The sequence below is a fragment of the Solea senegalensis genome, linkage group LG13 (assembly GCF_019176455.1).
Source record: "Solea senegalensis isolate Sse05_10M linkage group LG13, IFAPA_SoseM_1, whole genome shotgun sequence".
Classification (NCBI taxonomy): Eukaryota; Metazoa; Chordata; class Actinopteri; order Pleuronectiformes; family Soleidae; genus Solea; species Solea senegalensis.
The window spans coordinates 8828671-8845738 of NC_058033.1; the positions used below are offsets into that span (position 1 = coordinate 8828671).

At 41.6% G+C, this 17068-nt stretch overlaps 1 protein-coding gene across 26 annotated transcripts in view; it reads left to right on the forward strand.

Annotated features, from left to right (window-relative positions):
- Positions 1–17068, forward strand: part of dlg2 (discs, large homolog 2 (Drosophila)) — a 153467-nt gene that overhangs the window by 117852 nt on the left and 18547 nt on the right. For 18 of the 26 annotated variants that reach the window (XM_044042683.1, XM_044042687.1, XM_044042690.1 and 15 more), the window contains 7 exons: positions 1149–1273; positions 6180–6349; positions 6494–6630; positions 8259–8403; positions 9573–9738; positions 13140–13199; positions 14120–14275. In XM_044042683.1, the coding sequence (XP_043898618.1) occupies positions 1149–1273; positions 6180–6349; positions 6494–6630; positions 8259–8403; positions 9573–9738; positions 13140–13199; positions 14120–14275 (959 nt within the window). The remainder of the gene's footprint in view (positions 1–1148; positions 1274–6179; positions 6350–6493; positions 6631–8258; positions 8404–9572; positions 9739–13139; positions 13200–14119; positions 14276–17068) is intronic. The other 8 variants (XM_044042698.1, XM_044042699.1, XM_044042709.1 and 5 more) reach the window with 5 other exon arrangements.

Below are 17068 nucleotides of genomic sequence, written 5' to 3' on the forward strand. Positions count from 1 at the left end.
ATTTGAATATAATGTATCTTTTCCATGTAGTAAAACTGGCAGATGGGGTGTTAGACATTAGCACCCAGAGAAGAAAATACGGGCCAAATGGGTAAAGACAGGTGTGGAATTTAAAAGAGAAAGAACTAAAGCAAAACTGAATGCGACAAAGAAAGTCTGTAGTCTGTCGTGGAGCTATGACTTCATACAGACCGCAATCAGCCTCCCTCCATTATTCTGTATCCTTTGTTATCAGATGATGACCAGATACATTGGCGTGTGTCTGTTCCTCTCGTCAGCCCGGAGAGTCGAATCCTAAATTTGATTTAGTTGCTCCAGACAGCAGTGTCCTGCAGACACAGACAGTGGGGTTTGTAATCAGGAGGAGCTGCTGTTTCCATCAGCTAACAACTTCATCAAAGCTGGCCTTTCATTTTGTGATTGAGCATCCGGGGGAACTTTTATTTGCAGAGGCAACACTTCCAAATACAGTATGTCACAGTGGAGTTGCGATGATAATAATAATAATGAAGAGCAAGGTGAGAGGCAGCGACTTTGGCTTTTTTTTACTGCTGAAGACACCTCTGACCACTTTATAATCACACTGAGAGCAGTGTCACTAAAGTATTAAATTATGCATCTATATTGGATGTACTTTCCAATAAATTGCAGTGCTTTTATGAAGAATTAAAAGTCAAAGAAAGGTCAGCCGAGTGCGTACTTTAAAGGCAGGGAAGACACGGGCGAGAACATTTTGTAATTGTTTGTGTAGAAAAGTGTGGACACACGATGCGTTTTCACTTGCATGAGCAGTTGTACCTACTGATTTTAAAATAATTTGATGCCTTTTTTCATTCCTAACAGCTGTCAAAGGCCAACTACAGCACAGGAATGTTAATTAGAAAGACAATAACAGTGAAAACATCTAGAATCACTATTGGGATTTATGCCAGTGTTTGCACTCATATGACAGTGAAGTGACAAAGAAAATAGACAACGCTGTACCACACATTTTTCATTGCTATCCAATGAAATTGACTGTTTTTGTAATAGTATTACAAACACAGGGCCATAATTGTGTCCTTTTAACAGTCTAAGAAACACACTGTAGCTCTTAGACAGATTACATTTTTGCCCAGTGTGTCTCTGACTCCTGTCCTTGACCGCAGGGTAACTCAGGGTTGGGCTTTAGCATCGCTGGAGGGACGGATAACCCGCACATCGGTGACGACCCTGGCATCTTCATCACCAAGATCATCCCTGGCGGTGCGGCAGCAGAAGACGGACGCCTCAGGTCAGTCTTTTACACATCCCCCCCCACACACACACACACACACGTGGCAGGAGACAACAAGCAAGGTGTTTTTTTTAGATCCAACAGGAAGAAAACTTTAACTGCAGAACAGACTGGACACAAACCTGTCATGGAAAACAATGTCTTTTCTCTTCGTTGTTTATTATGGACCAAAAACCGTTGCTTCTCTTGTACTATTATATTGGCTCTCATAACTCTGTCTGAGCCAGTTCTGAACCCACACCATTTTCGGGCTCACAAGCCACATGCGGCCCCCAGTCGATGTTCTGTGGCCCTACATTTACTTTAAAGTTATAATGAAAACTGGCCCATCAACGATATTTTCATTTATAACATTTATCACATTATTAAATGTGTTAAATTCAACATTTAATGTCGTACAAGCATGTCTTATGTTTGAATTACAATTGTCTTAATGTTATTATCAATTCCGTTTTTGATTCTATTTTATTTCTGCCTGTTTTTGTGATGAATATATTCAGTTTGCATCATGATCATTTTCTGTCATGTTTCAATGTATTGAAATTGTACTATGTGTTTAATTGTAATAGTTTGTATGGGATTTGAATGATCAAACATAGCCTCAAATGAGTAACTACTGTATTTGACTTTAGTCTGTCACTTTACCATGGAAAAAGCTCTATTCTGGAACTAGTTATGCTTCTGTACCAGCCTTGTGACTATAAATGAACAGTGAGGGTAGAGATACAGTCTGTCAGATCCTCTGATATCATAGTTTATGAAGCAGCAACAACACAACCCGAGCTCATCCATTACTCAACAGGAGTGAAAGGTCACTCAGGGGAAAACTCTCCAGCGGCCGCTGCTCCCGACACCTGAGATCACAGCCTGTTTAGTATTAAACATGAACACTTGAAACCAGAGAGCCCCAGCTTGACTTTTAAAAACTTTGTTGGAGCTTTTCTGACGATAATGAGCAGATGAAGGACTCTGCATTACTGCGTCTCCCTGCATGCGTGACGGTGTTAACAGAATAGGGTTTTTTTTTACACTTTATTTGAAAATAGGTTGGTGGTAACTGCAGTCAGTGTTTCTCAAATCTCAAGCCTCAATGAGATATGTGAGACTATGTGCACAACGTGTTTATACATTATTGAAAATAGCGAACGTTACAAAAACTTGCTTGTTGCATTAAATAATGTGGTGTTTCATAGAAAAACACACGAAATAAGCTTTGACTAGAAATTAAAATACATGTTCTTAATGTGATTGTATCCCGAACTAACAATTATTTTCATAATCGCTTAATCTGGCCATTATTTTCATGGTTTATCGAGTCATAGTTTGTTCCATAAAATGTCAGAAAATGCTGAAAAATCTTGATCACTGTTTGGAAATGATGATGCTCTCAAATGACAAACCAAAATGATTCCCTTTTTAATGATTTCTTTGTTACGTGGATCAAAGAACCCAGGAAATCTTCACATTTAAGAAAATCTTGTTTTAATCATGGACAAAGCTTCAGACCGACAAATCGATTGTCAAAATAGTTGCTGATTCATTTAGTAATGTTTCAGCTCTAATCCTGACGCCGTGTTTTTGCATTACCCCTGAAATATAAACTAACAACATAAAAATATTATATATAAACATTTTACTTAAGAAATAAGAAGTGTTTTGACTTCTGCACCGTCTTGGTCCTGACAGTGCTGCATACTGCTGCATACTGCTGCATGTGACCATCATTGTGAGTGCAAACTCACTCATGCATTCACAATAGCCAGTACATGTATTAAAGTATAGCCACATTCACTGGGGGAAACGCAAATGTTACATAAATATTACATAACAGAACTGTATCTTTAACACTGCAGAGACATTTATAATATGAGACCTACTGTTTGTCTGTGAATATATTGCCCCAGTGCATGCTGGGTAGAGTAGACATCACTACTCTTACGTAACTGTTATCACAAGATCGGTCCATCACAGGTCAAACAAGTCCATTTTTTATTCAGCCTTTGTTTGAGTTTCAGTGTTTCCTTAAAGTTGTCCAGTACGAGTCCCACTGTCGGCGGGAGAAGTCATAAGCATGCACGGCATCGCTCGGGCGAATCACGGAAGAAGACGGGGCCAGGCATAAATCACACTTAAACTAATTGACGGTCACCCACTCCAAGGTGGGCAGGGAGACTTTATGCATTATGGATGGAGGGAGCTCTAATCTCCATGAGGAGGGCGAGGCTTGCTGGGGGATTTTGTTTTCTCTGTCATTAAAAGAAAAAAAAGCCAGACACACTTCCTGTCTCTGCTGTGGGACACTGTAGCACAGCACTAAGCATGCTTAATGCACTCCGCTAGGCTTCGGGGACTGCTTGAAACGTTTCAAGTGTTTTTCATGGAGGCTGATTTTGGAGCAGTTGAAAGCATGTAGTCAAGACTAAACCCACCCCAGCTTCCCTGTTTAATCCTGGACACATTTATTTTGGCTCAATTTGCACTTTTCTTGAGTTTTATTGAAATATTTATTAGTTTTAATCAGGTTGGTACATGATGACAGGTTGTGTGAAACACCTCATTTGCATCAGTACAGACAAAAATGGCTACAGAGACGAGACGGGTCCATACCAAAGGAGTTACTGTCATTAACCAAGAGAATAGAATGAACTTTATTGTCATTATACACATGTTTTGTGCAGCTTTATCTCAATAAAGACTAGAATAACCTATGTACAAATAGGTGGAAAGAGTAAGTAAAAGTACCACTATTTTGATACAATTTGGTACAAGTGTAAAATGTGCTCAAGTTAAACTAAAAAAAGTAGCTTGGTTTAAATTTACTTAGTAACTTTTTTTTTAACAATGTTGGGGATCTTTCTTGTGTCGTGCAAAAAGGACAAGCAGACACAAAGGCAAACCTTTACAAGCAACAGTGCTGACAAAATAAAATATGTCAGCACATAATGTAGCAGTCGAACATGGGTCAAAGGTCACAAATGCTTTAACTTTCTCACTCACTCAGGGACATTAATTAACGCCAATTCACCAGCATTTTTCTTTTTTTTTACTCTGGAACGGATTTAAAACATAGCAAAGTAAAATATACTTAAGTAAAAGTAAAGTTATACAGTAACACGAGTAAATGTATTGTATTACTTTCCTCTGCAAATAATAAATAAGAAAAAAAAAAAAAGAGAATTAAAAATAAAAAATTGCACAAGATTGCTCATTCAAAGGTAAATTACTGTATAAGCGTCTAAAAAGTGAACAGTCTCATAAACAGCATAAGAGGTTTTGTTTCTTTTGACATTTCCAACATTTATTCCCTTACAAACTTGCCACTATCACACAAGCTTTGCAACCGCACCTCCTTATCAAACGTTTGCCTTTTTAAAAATAATGATATACTCTTGATATAATACAAGGGCTGTGTATTAAGATGGATGACATGACAGCTCCCAAAAAGTGAAGCCGAAACATTTGGCACGCGCGTGCATGTGCGTGTGCGAGTGCGAGTGCACTGGGACCCAGCTGATCTCCACGAGCAGCCCCCAGGAGAGTCGTGCCCTTGTGTGTGCCAGGGCATGAGTGTTTTCGTCGACACCTCTGGGGGTGGGGGGGTGTATTTAAACTGAGCCGCTTGCCGACTCTGATTTGAACACGCACTTTCACTTCGCTGTGTGCTCATACACGTTCGCATACCTCCTTGTGTTGTAAAGCACTTTTATCTCTCTGCCACATAGTCGTACATAAATAAATATTACCTGCACTGTGTTGTTTACAAACTGAAATGATGGGTCACTGTTATCTACTGCCAACAAGAACACATCCCTCACTAGATATATATATATGTGTGTCTACTTGTATTTGTTGCCTCTTTAGAATCTTTGTCAGGTCCAGTAGTTTCTGTCTAAGATGTGAGTGGCGGTAAGGTTAAGGTAAGGGTTAGGCATTAACTACTTGTGGTTAACGTTGTTTAGGCTGTCCTGTGTGTGTTCGATTAGTGTCGACATGTATTAATGGAGACCAGTCGTGTCTAATTTGAGTATGTTCTGTAGATTGTTCAGTTTGTCTTCCCTAACTCTGTCGCTGTACGTGGTGCAGACAGTTTTATGTAGTTCTGCGAGCGCGTGTGATAACGGTGTTGGCTTGGCTGTAACAGAGCAGTAGACAGATATGGGGGGAGTTTATTACAAAGTGCTTTATAGGTAAATAAGACACCGGCGGAGCTCTCCTCTGGAAGCACAAGATGACAAGCCCACTTTTTTTTATATAAAATGCAATGACGGGTGAGAGACCTGTCACCGGTTATGAACCGTAGAGCACTATGAAACACAGCATTAGAGTAGTGCATGAAGCATGACATGAACTCTGGAATATGTCCACACAATTTTCGGTCTGGACACTTTCCAGAGTTTGCCATTCACATGTGAAAAATGCAGGTTTTCGGGGTCAAATGTGCTCACAACAGCAGGAGAATGTTCCTGAGCTTCCAAAGTGATCGGTGTATTGCTTCCCTTGCTTCTCCTGCTGGGTTCTCAAATGTGTTCACTTGTCAAATGAGCTGGCAGCAGAATCTTGTACATTCTCACTGCACTTGAAGTCTGGACAGTGTTCCTGATGCAGCTGACACTGCTTCTGCCTTACACTTTACTTGTCTCCCACTTAAACATTGTAGAACTTCAAAGATATAAACGTTTGTTTAACCTTTATTTCATTTCGTTTAACTGATCGGTTTACAACCTACTACTGTATAAAGACACTGGAGTTGGTCCCGCCGTGCTTGTTCTGGTTGCCCTTTCCAGAGGGGAATTTGCTGAGCCTGCAGTGAGCAGTTTAGTAAAAGTCTAGACAAACATGATGGATGCTCTAGAAAAGAATACAATGAAGGCTTGCTCGTGATCCTCACCATTTCCTCTTCCAGAGTCAACGACTGCATCCTGCGGGTGAACGATGCAGACGTATCCGAGGTCTCTCACAGCAAGGCGGTGGAGGCCCTGAAGGTCGCGGGTTCAATTGTCCGACTGTATGTGCGGCGCCGCAGACCGATGCTAGAGACCATCATTGAGATCAAGCTCATCAAGGGACCAAAAGGTGGACTCACACACACATACACACACATACCTTTCATATAACCGCTTTTATTGACTAGACTTCACATTTACAGCAACTTATTACATTTGAATGAACCTTTTCATGTCCTTTTATGATGTCATATTGTCTCATGCACACACACAGGGCTTGGCTTCAGTATTGCAGGCGGCGTTGGAAACCAGCACATACCTGGTGACAACAGCATATACGTCACCAAAATCATAGACGGAGGGGCAGCGCAGAAGGACTGTCGGCTACAAGTTGGAGACAGGTTGTTAATGGTGAGTTAAACAAGAAGAGTGACAGTGTCTTTATCTGCATCAAAAAATATAAACTTCTACGGTTGTGTTGGTTCCCCTGGAGTTTTACCTAAGATATACTGTTTAGGAGTTTGCTTATAATACAAGCTTGTTAAATAATAAAATAAAATGAATTAAAAAAATAACACAATCTAAGTGAACATTATCACTTCATAACACATCAGAACAGTTGAAAGTTTATTTTTACTGACATGTTGTGCTGCAGTGGGGACAATAAGTAGATTATTACAAGAGAAAAGTCCACAAACTGTCAATGTTTCGAAATATAATTCACTCTTCAATGATTCCACACTGTTTTCCTTGAACAGTTCCTTCCAAGAACAGCTGTTTACATTCCAACACATCTAAAAGGGTTAGGAGGTCAGAAACTCCTTTATCTAGGTTATCTAGATTATTACTGCCAAAATATTCATAATTGTTCCTTGATTTTAATAGAAGACAGTGATGGGTAAGATTGTGCAACACAGAATACATGAACAATGGCATTTGTAACATTTATAGCAGCAGAAAAATGACTCTTTCAGTCTGGTTCAATGCATAGACCCCCTCAGGTTCCTTGTGCTGGGAGCCTCTCGCAGCCCTTTGAAATTGCTCTATTATTTGGTGTGTAAGCCATCAGCATGTTGTTGAATTTTGATGTGTTGACAAATGGTAACAATTGGACAGTGGATCTCAGTAATTAAAGCAATAATCCTATAACCCCATTATATGACACTGCAGATTATGTTGGTGAATTTCATGAAAAACCCTGTAAGGGATCTGTAGTTAGGTAGATATGTACTTTATTGTCATTGCATAGTCCTACACAATGCAATACTGTTTTTAAAGTACTAGTTTAAAATAGTAGGAAAAAATTACATGTCATTTAGCAGACGCTTTTATCCAGAGCAACTTACAATGGAATCAAGTACAATTAGCCAGGGGTGGAATCAAACTTGCGACCATGATGTCTTTGGTACACAAGGTAGGGTCTTAACCACTGAGCCACTCCACCCCCCTCAGGTCTGTAAATAATTGTCCATAATGTGCAAAACAGTTAAGGATGGATGGTCCGGTTCAGCAGCTCAGAAGTCCATTCACAGCCCTGGTAAAAAAGTTATTCCTCAGGCAATTTGTCCGTGTCTTTATGGCCCTCAGCCTGCCTGAAGGAAGACTGTCAAAGAAGGTGTGTGGAGTCTCCTCTGATGTTTTCCGCTCTCCTCAGAAGGTGGCCGGACTAGATCTCCTCCATCCTGTGTTACTACAGTGGTCATCTTTATAGAGAATGATATCAGAGAGAGTAATGTTGTTTCCATAAATCATGTTTACATACCATGTTAACAGCTAGTTATTGAATCAAACACATATTTTTAAGGTTGCTCAGTACTTGAACAGCAAGCTTCTTCTTTGGGGAGGGCCTGTCTATTGCTTGACCAGCACATAATTTAATTACCATCCGACTGTCGCATTCTCACCCGAGGACCATCTGTCATAATCCAGTCTCCTGCGAGGCAGCGAGCACCTTAGACCGATCTCAAGTGAGCTGGAGGGAGAGACAGTGTGCCCTCTAAAATTGACTGAGTAAACACACCGCTCCTTCGTCTCGACAGGTGAACAACTACAGTCTGGAGGAGGTGTCTCACGAAGAGGCAGTGGCCATTTTGAAGAACACGTCGGACGTGGTGTATCTTAAGGTGGGGAAACCCACCAATGTCTACCTATCAGATCCCTATGGGCCTCCTGATATCACACACTGTAAGTCCTTGTCTCTTGGATTTGTCAGTTGACTTCATCATTCTTTAAACCATGCAGCCAGACTAAAGATAGTTATTCTGTGAATGTAAAAAAGCATATGGGACTTGTGAGGTTTGAGATTGAGAGGCTCCAGTTTCAGCAACACAATCCCTCCTACTATAATCTTACACATTTGTTGTGGTGCACTTAATCTGTGCATGAGATTATATAGAATCCGTAGGGCCATAAGCCTTCTGGTTTACGTTCCTATCGTAGTTTGAAAAGGCTTTGGTTGCCGGCAGCTAAGAAGCAAAAAAAGGTGAAACAAATTGACAAAAAATCACTTTTATTTTCTGTCGGAGACAATGCAGAGGTTAGTCATAAAAAGTTTAGCTATATTTGTAGTTTCTAAACTCAATTCTAGTCTACATTCTTGTTGCTCATTGGACTGTAAAGAGTGTACAGCAATCAGATAATGCATCTTTCTGCGTTCTACACTAGGACTGTCACTTTTTCCAAAAATCATTAAATATTACATGACATGCGGTCCCTCTCGAAGATATTTGGATATCCCCCACATCATCTATGGTGGAGAACCTGACGTACTTCCACAGATGCTTTGGCGCTGTGAATGTCTACTCATCGTAAAACTTTAGGCACTTTAGGTTAAGAAGTTAACCCTAGTTCTGATTTAAAGTGGATTGAAAGCAGAAACAGAAATCCAAATGTTTGGATACATTTCAGGAAAAAGGTGACAGCCTTATTCTACACAAAGAAGCCTCAAAACAAACACTGATGGCACAATGTAGCCGATGGATTAAAAGATAGGGATAGAAATATCACCGGAGGATAATTGTGGTTTATGGATTTATTTTCAAACAAATTCTCCTTGCTGTTGTGAAATGTATTACTTAAAGCAAGAAATAACTGTCAGCAGTCGGACTTGGATAGTTCACTTTGCTCTTAACTATCTTGAGTTAAGATAAGGTGAAGCTGGGCCACTTGGACTTTTGTTTTTTTCATTAAAATGTTTGTTATTACATAATAAAAAAAAGTTCAAAACTGAATTTAAAGTATAATCAAAGTATAAAATCTTAAAGTCATGCAGAAATATTTTCTTGGCATCAGTAGTTTATCTATTTCTGCAGCTGCTGTTCTCAATTAACTTTTTCTCACTCTCCCCCCCACCGCTTTCTCTCCAGCCATGGAAAATCATATCTCTTCCCCCATCAACAGTGGCACTCTGGAGTACAAGTCCGGTCTCCCCCCCATCTCCCCCGGGAGTTATTCCCCCCTCCCCAAGCACTTACTAGGGGAAGAGGATATAAACAGGTTGGATGGTTTTTCCTTCTTACGGTAATTACCTCCCTTCCTCTCAGACGACTAGAGCTGCAGGTAGAAGCTTTGTCCACCCTGCTCCTCGTGTCTCTACCCCCACCCATCCTTATCTTGTCTGATATGTGTTTGCGTGGTGATTCAGAAAGCATTCCATACTTGATGGGGAGTTGTGATGCGATTTGAACAGATCTCTGGCTCACCTGTTATTTATGTAAGACCCCGTTAATCCCCATAGTCTGTGTCAGACGTGCGGTGTTTTTCAAAGATGGCCTCAGTAGAGAGAGAGAGAGAGTTGGGGATGGATGAAAATGGGTTCCTTGATCCAATGAAACAATCACAATATTCTCATAAGATTTGCTTAAATATTTATAACATAGCTATGTGAAAAACACTGGTGTGCTGTAGTCCTGTATTTGTCTTTTTAGGAGTTTCCTTTGATGTCTTTGTCACATGTACCTGCTCGAGCGTCAACCTATGGCTTTATAATCAAACATAACAAAGGGATTCCTGCTTCTCACCCAATGTCAGCTGGAACTTACTCCAACTTGTGAGGAGCAGGAGGAGGATACGCAGTATAGATGAGGGATGAATAAATGGTATCAGTTTTGTTTGTTGTAGTTTGTTTTTTTTATAAACTTCGGCCTGTGGGAGCTTAGTCACTTAGAATGGAAGCAACAGCTGAATGGAAAGACAGCTGCTCTTCGGCGGCCGCCAAGTTGGATGTGTACAAAAGCCGCTAGACGTCGCTTCTCATGGGGTCATCGTGTTAATCCCGCCTCTGTCTGCAGAGCGAAATCAGAGTTAGCAGAAGAATTTTGAACATTTGATTCTGTTACCCCTCCTTTAACTCTTTCACGAGACGAGGAAAACTGTATGTTGTAAGACTTTTATGGATAATAAGTGATCTAGTGTATCATCACTCGTGTACATCGTCATATGTATCGTATCTCGTATATTTTTGCCCATACACAGCCCTAATGGATGGATGGTTGGTGTTTTGATCATGTCTCACAGCTGCTCCCGGTCCACACACAGTGCAAAGCTTAACATGTCTTACAGGTCTGAATCACCGCCAAACATGAGCGGCTCCCCCACCTCAGCTACCCTAACACCCTAATCCCAGAGCAAGCTGCCATAGGGCTTGGGAGTAAAATGGGACACATTTGCTATCATGTCAGATCTCTTAAGAGTAAAGCTTTTGTTTGTTTGCCCAGCGAATGATTTCACAGGCCCACGTCCCTCCCGCCGCTTCTCACACGTTTTCCCGAGTGCCACTCAGCTTGTCTATTTATTGGCGATAATGCGTCACAATGCGTTGGACGAACGGCAAACCGAAAGCAGATTCTCTGGAAGCACAAGGCGCGACGTGTTAGGAAGTCACAGTAAGCAAACGAGAACATGTGACATTTATTTTTGCTGTCGTTCTGTTCCATACCGGCACGGGAACAGCGCGGCACAAATGATAACAAAAGCTCATTTCAGAGGATAACTGAAGGACACCAGTGTTAAGCTTTGTTGAGTGAAGGATTAGTTCTTCCATTCTCTTTGGAGATAAGAGGTTTAGAGTTCGCACTTGCCCAAGGTGCATCCCCAACAGCCTCTGAGATTACCAAGCTAAAGTGTAACGTTCTGCACAGACGGAGAGTTAGATGTTTGGTGCATCAGCAGGAGCAAAAATGATTCAGAGGCTGCTTCAGAAAAACTCCTTTCCTTTCCTCGCGAGTGCTTTGTGTCTCATGTCATTTTGGAGCCAAGTGTCTCATTTACGGATTGATCCACTGTGCTGTACCGAGGATCATTTTTATTATGCTTTGAAACAGCACTGTGTTCTTTTTTGCTTTGACACCACTATGTAAAAAGAGTAGTAAAAAAATTGCAACCTTTTGGTGTGGTCTCACAAAACCACACATGGTTAGGGCTTCACACTACAGGATAGGTGAATGGCTCATTCACCTATCCTTATACACATTCATATATCACATAATATACGTGCTGCACTTTTTTCTGTCACACCCATCACTCACTCCCCAGCACAGCCGCCAGAAACCATTTGAGGTTTAGTGTTTTGCTCCAGGCCACATCCACATGCAGACGAGAAGAGCTATGGATTGAAAACAACCCATTCTACCCACTGATCCACAGCCGCTGTGATTTTTCCACATAGTGTTGCAAACAGGTTTTCACCTCCAATACTTAGTGTAAACTACACCTCTCTTTGTGATGATGTTCAAATATGAACATAGTCTGAGAGGAAAACACCGTGTATTCCTCCTGAGACCTGACTCAGTTTTTGTGAGGCAGGGTTGAAAATTGGCAGCAGCAGCTGTGCGAATGCTGCGTTCAAGTCTAATGAATAAAAGAAAAGCAGGTCAGCTGTGCGGTCTATGTCCTTCTCAAGGTCACCGCGTTAGGTCTGATGAGGACTGACTGGCTGCCTCGGCTCAGCTTAATGCAGTATGAATGATTCAGCAAGAGAGACAAAGCCAACTGTCCGGTCCTGTCCCGCTTCCTCACCTCGCCACTGGGCTGTGATTGAGTCTCAGTACGTGCTCTGGGTGTTGATATCGAGGCAGAATCACGGCCGGATTAAAAGGTTGTGTTTCGCTGAGGCGGTAGCGCGCTCCTCATTGCCGCGTGAAAGGATGACTTCATTCTGTGCCGGAGTCGGACTCGTACGTTCTCCTATCGCACTGCCACGTGGATTAGTCATGTTGAAAAGATGCAGGGCGGATCATATCAGCAGATGCAGCGGAGGGTGAAGTCTGTGGAAGGTGCCATTTCTGGAGATGCGTCACTGCAAGGGAAAGGCCATGATGTGTGAAACAGTGGAGCTGTTATTGTGGCGATGATGATGATGATGATGATAGCGGTGGCCAGTTTTAGGTCCTCATTTCCCTCTTTAGCTACAGTCTGCAAGAAGGGCGAGAGAGTTTTTTTTCGTCAAGTTCTCACGTTTGATTAAGACGCAAATGCACAACAGTTGGTCAAAGAGGGAGAGACGAGTTTGGTGTTGTACATTCAGAGCAGGCCAAACAGTGACATCATTACACACTGATCCCAGTCCATGTGACACTGTTCACGCCTGTGTGCATGTGTAACGCAGACCTTCACGCGGGCTACACATCCATCTCCTCTAATCTTGTACGACATCACATCACACTCTGAGGACTTGACATCCACCTACTGTACGTTCATCCGTCACACTTGCCGCGACCACTTGTGATCAGATCCCGCGCACTTTGACATGCCCTGACGCTGAAAGACGTGTGTTTTCTTGTCTGTTGTCTGGTTTTGTTGCACGTCTTCCAAGTGTTTCCTTGATCTTGTGTCTTCTTGTCCTCCAAAAAGCAGCATTTCATGAAGACAGACTTTAACCAGTGGTCGGTTCTCAACAGTTTTACTTTTTCCCACCCTGTCAGAAATCCTTCACTAGACGACGGGGAGGGTCACAGGTTTGATTCCCAGCACTTCCAGTTGAGGTGAGACGGTGACCACGTTCCGCCGTGCACTGCATGCTCCTGCATGTTTGTAACTGCATGCTTTGTTTTTTTTTCTTCTTAAGAATCGAGGAACATTGACATTTATAGTGAGAGACCAATGTAACGCTCAGCTGATTAATCAGGCAGATATCTACTGTATCTGGCATTTTGAGTCAATCAGCATCTGCTGATTAACAAAAACAGCCTGCAGGTATTTATTCAAGTATTTTTTGAACTAACAGAGTTAAAAGAATAAGTCGAGTTAATTAGTTCCTTCAGTAAAAGTAAAGTTTTTTTGCCTGAAACTTTTGGTTTATTTATTTTTTTTATGTGTTGCATGCCCAAATAATATGATGTTATTTTAAACTTTATGTTATGCTAAAACAACATGATGAAAAACAGATTCCTCGTTGTCTCCAGTAACATCACAGGCATTAAAATCTGACTCCACAGCCTGTTGCTGCTCCACTCTTACAGATGCTCGAATCACTTCAATGGCTTTATGAGTCGCAACCATATTATTATTTTATAATTATAATATGTCAATTAATTTCCCCCTAAGATGTAAAACATGACAGCTCTCTGATATTAGTGTTTTCACCACTACGGATATTTTTTTTCTCCCCCTATTTCTGTCGCCATTATGCCTCACTGGCCCCATTCAGACCTGGTGTTAACAGGGTTAGGGTTAGGGTTAGGGCTAACCCTAAATGAGAAAAGGTCTTGCGGTAGAAAAGAGCCATACTATTTATACAGTCGATGTCTTTGTGGCCACCACTACAAATTCAAACTTCAATCTATCTGGCGACCAGATCAGATCTAAATGGGGCCATTGTCGTCCCCGATTATCCCAGCCCGTCCCTCCTCACCTCTGTCCGCAGCCACTAACCTCTCTGCTCTTGTCTCTCACTCCACTGTAGGCCTCCTGAGCCAGTTTACAGCACTGTGAACAAACTATGTGACAAAGCACCCTCCCCCCGACACTATTCCCCAGTGGAGTGCGACAAAAGCCTCCTCCACTCCGTCCCCTTCCCAAACTATCACTTAAGCCTGTTCCCTGAGTCGGACTTCACCAGGTACTTTTCACCACCACCACCACCACCATCACCACCTCTCTCTCTCAGCACTCCACCACTGTGTCCCATGATCCTGATTCTGTGTCAGTGGCATGTCGTGTTACCATACTTTTTCCTTTTCGCGCGCACCTGTCATGCACTCAAGTCGCTTGCCCCTCCCCCCGCCCTCAAGTCCAAAAGTCTGAATCCGACTCAAGCCAGACTTCAAATACACGTACGTGCTGGAATTACGACTCAGATCCACCTCTGGCTTTGACCTAGAAATAAAAGAAGGAGCCGGTTCCACAGAAGACAAAGAGAACAGGGAGAAAAACACTGCCAAACCCAGACTAATGCATTTAAAGAGTTAAATATTTTGAAATTACGCAGAATTGTTTTGGTCCATGACGTAATACATCAATCTAAAACAAGTCCACAGGGGGCGTAGTGCCACCCAGCATTGTTAAAGGCAGACACACTTCATTCCCTTCAAGGACAGTAGTCCATTTACAGTTGACTCGAGCTACAACCGCAGCTCTGTTCAACTGTGAATGTAAACGTAGCGACTGTCTTTTGTGTTGTTCCGCTCTCAGGACTCTTATCTTCCACCAACACGTTTTCCGCTTTAATCAAAGTCGAGCTCACGCACCATAAACGGAGGAACACAAACGCGTCACTGAAACAGCATTCATGTTAAGACGCCATGCTTCACCCGTTGCTGTTGGTTGTTAATTTGAGTTCCATTCACCGTGATTAAGAAAGAATGTCATGTGCTTCGTTTCTATCTACCACCAACCATAAGGTGCTTTCCATTCCGGTCAATCTGCTTCTGCCAGCTGCTGTGAACACAACAGAAATATGTTTGCATTAATGCAGGGTGGTCGCAGGGGTTTTCTGTGTGGCGCGTGTCAACACACTTGTTTTTCTGCTTGTAAAGTTTAAGCAAACTTTTGCAAAGATTTGCATTTTCGTCTCAACTGGATAAGAATAAAAAAGAGTCTTAAGCTCATATTTACTGTGACTGACCCAATAAAGAAGGAATCACAGCTCTGGGACTGAGGGCACCCAAAGGTGCACCGGTTGTTCGTGGGTATTGACAGATTTAAGACTGAGTCATTCGGGCAGCCGAGCTGAGCTCTGAGTGATGCTGAGCTCAGCCTCAAATCAACTGTGGCAACAAAATGTCTTCTAATGGAGGGTTGTTTTTTGTTTTTTGTTTAATACAAACATTGATTTAGATCCTGGTTTCTCTGGTTACATTATTCATGGCTTTTGTCTGATACTATTTTATTTTTAAGATTAAGATGACGTCTGGCCTTTCTGTATTATTTAATAATAGATAACCACACAGTAAACAGCTTGCAACCTGCTCGTATATGGCACTAATTGGCAGGTGGAGTTCATGTGTCTCCACGGTAGTTATTTTATAACTTCAATCACATGGTTGATTTTTTATTTCCATCTGCTCTAGTGACAGTTAATCCCGGACTGACTGAACAGTCCAGTCTGTTCAGTAGTGATGTAAGAGAGCTTTATAATTGCAAGTAACCAGTGATCGCTTAAGAAAACACTGAATTATCCACTCTTGTGAATCTGTAAGATCACATTGTTGCCCGTTCATCTTTAATGTGACGATGTTTCGTCCATCACTGCAGTTAAAGCTGCAGTCCTTACTGTACGAGGTGTTTGTGGGATGCTAGATGGAGTTGGGTCAAAATATCAATTTGGTGATATATCGTCGTCCTTCCTGGTACAATATGATAACTCCAGGGCAAATATCAATATTTTAATTAACAGTCCCTGCCAGTTTCACTCACCGGGCATTGCTACTTCATGTCTCCTGTTACCGGGTCGAGGAAGAGGGAGTTTACGTTGAGAGATGCCCCATCCATGTTCAATACATAGACTTTATGGTTCTCTATGTTGTGATAACCTGTTTTGTTTTCTGTACTTGGACAAATATCTTGATGTGTCTTAATATAATTGTAATTGCCATATATGGATTATCACCGAATCATTGTATCGTGACTTTATTGGTGTCATGGACCATGTGTCGCATTATGAAGTACCCCTTGATTCCCAACCCTAACACTGGAAAACTCTTTCTTAGATTTGCTGTCCTGACTCCTCAAACTGAGAGACTCAGTACAGACTGTAGCCCAGTGATAGCTGTCAAAATACTGGTCTGTTTAACTCAGATTCTGACAAAGACAACTTAAACAACAAAAAGCAACTTAAACTATGTTGTTTTCCGCTTGTTATGACTTGTTATAATCTTTTTTTAGACTCTACCTTGATCAGTCATTCTATGTAAGTTGATAAGTTCACTTTCACCTCAGGTGGATGTCGGTTCGATAAGTGATATATTATTTACAATATCAATCTCGCGTATGCTGTATGTGAAAGAGATTCTCAGAGAAGTGTGTCTTCCTTCAGCTCCTCTCTGTCTCTGTAGTTTTTTAAATCTGAAATGAAACCAGACCTCTGCCTTTAGGCTCGGTGGTGCCGTTAGTGGACGAGCTCCTGCCTTTTTTTTTGCTGTATTTCCAACTTCTCTATTATCACGTGTGGCCAGATGAGAAAAGACATGAGTTTAAAGATCTTACCTGCCATTTTAGTATGGGCTCATTTAAATAAATAGCGACTCAAATCATAAAAACAAAATTGATGTTTAATTCCTACAGTCCTTGGAAGCAGTAAATGTGTGTTTCCTCATGAATGATCATAGACTATAACACACATGGACACACGGCAGTTCTCTCCACATACGTTCTCTGTTGCTCTTTCCATGAACTGCTCCTTTATCTGTGCTGC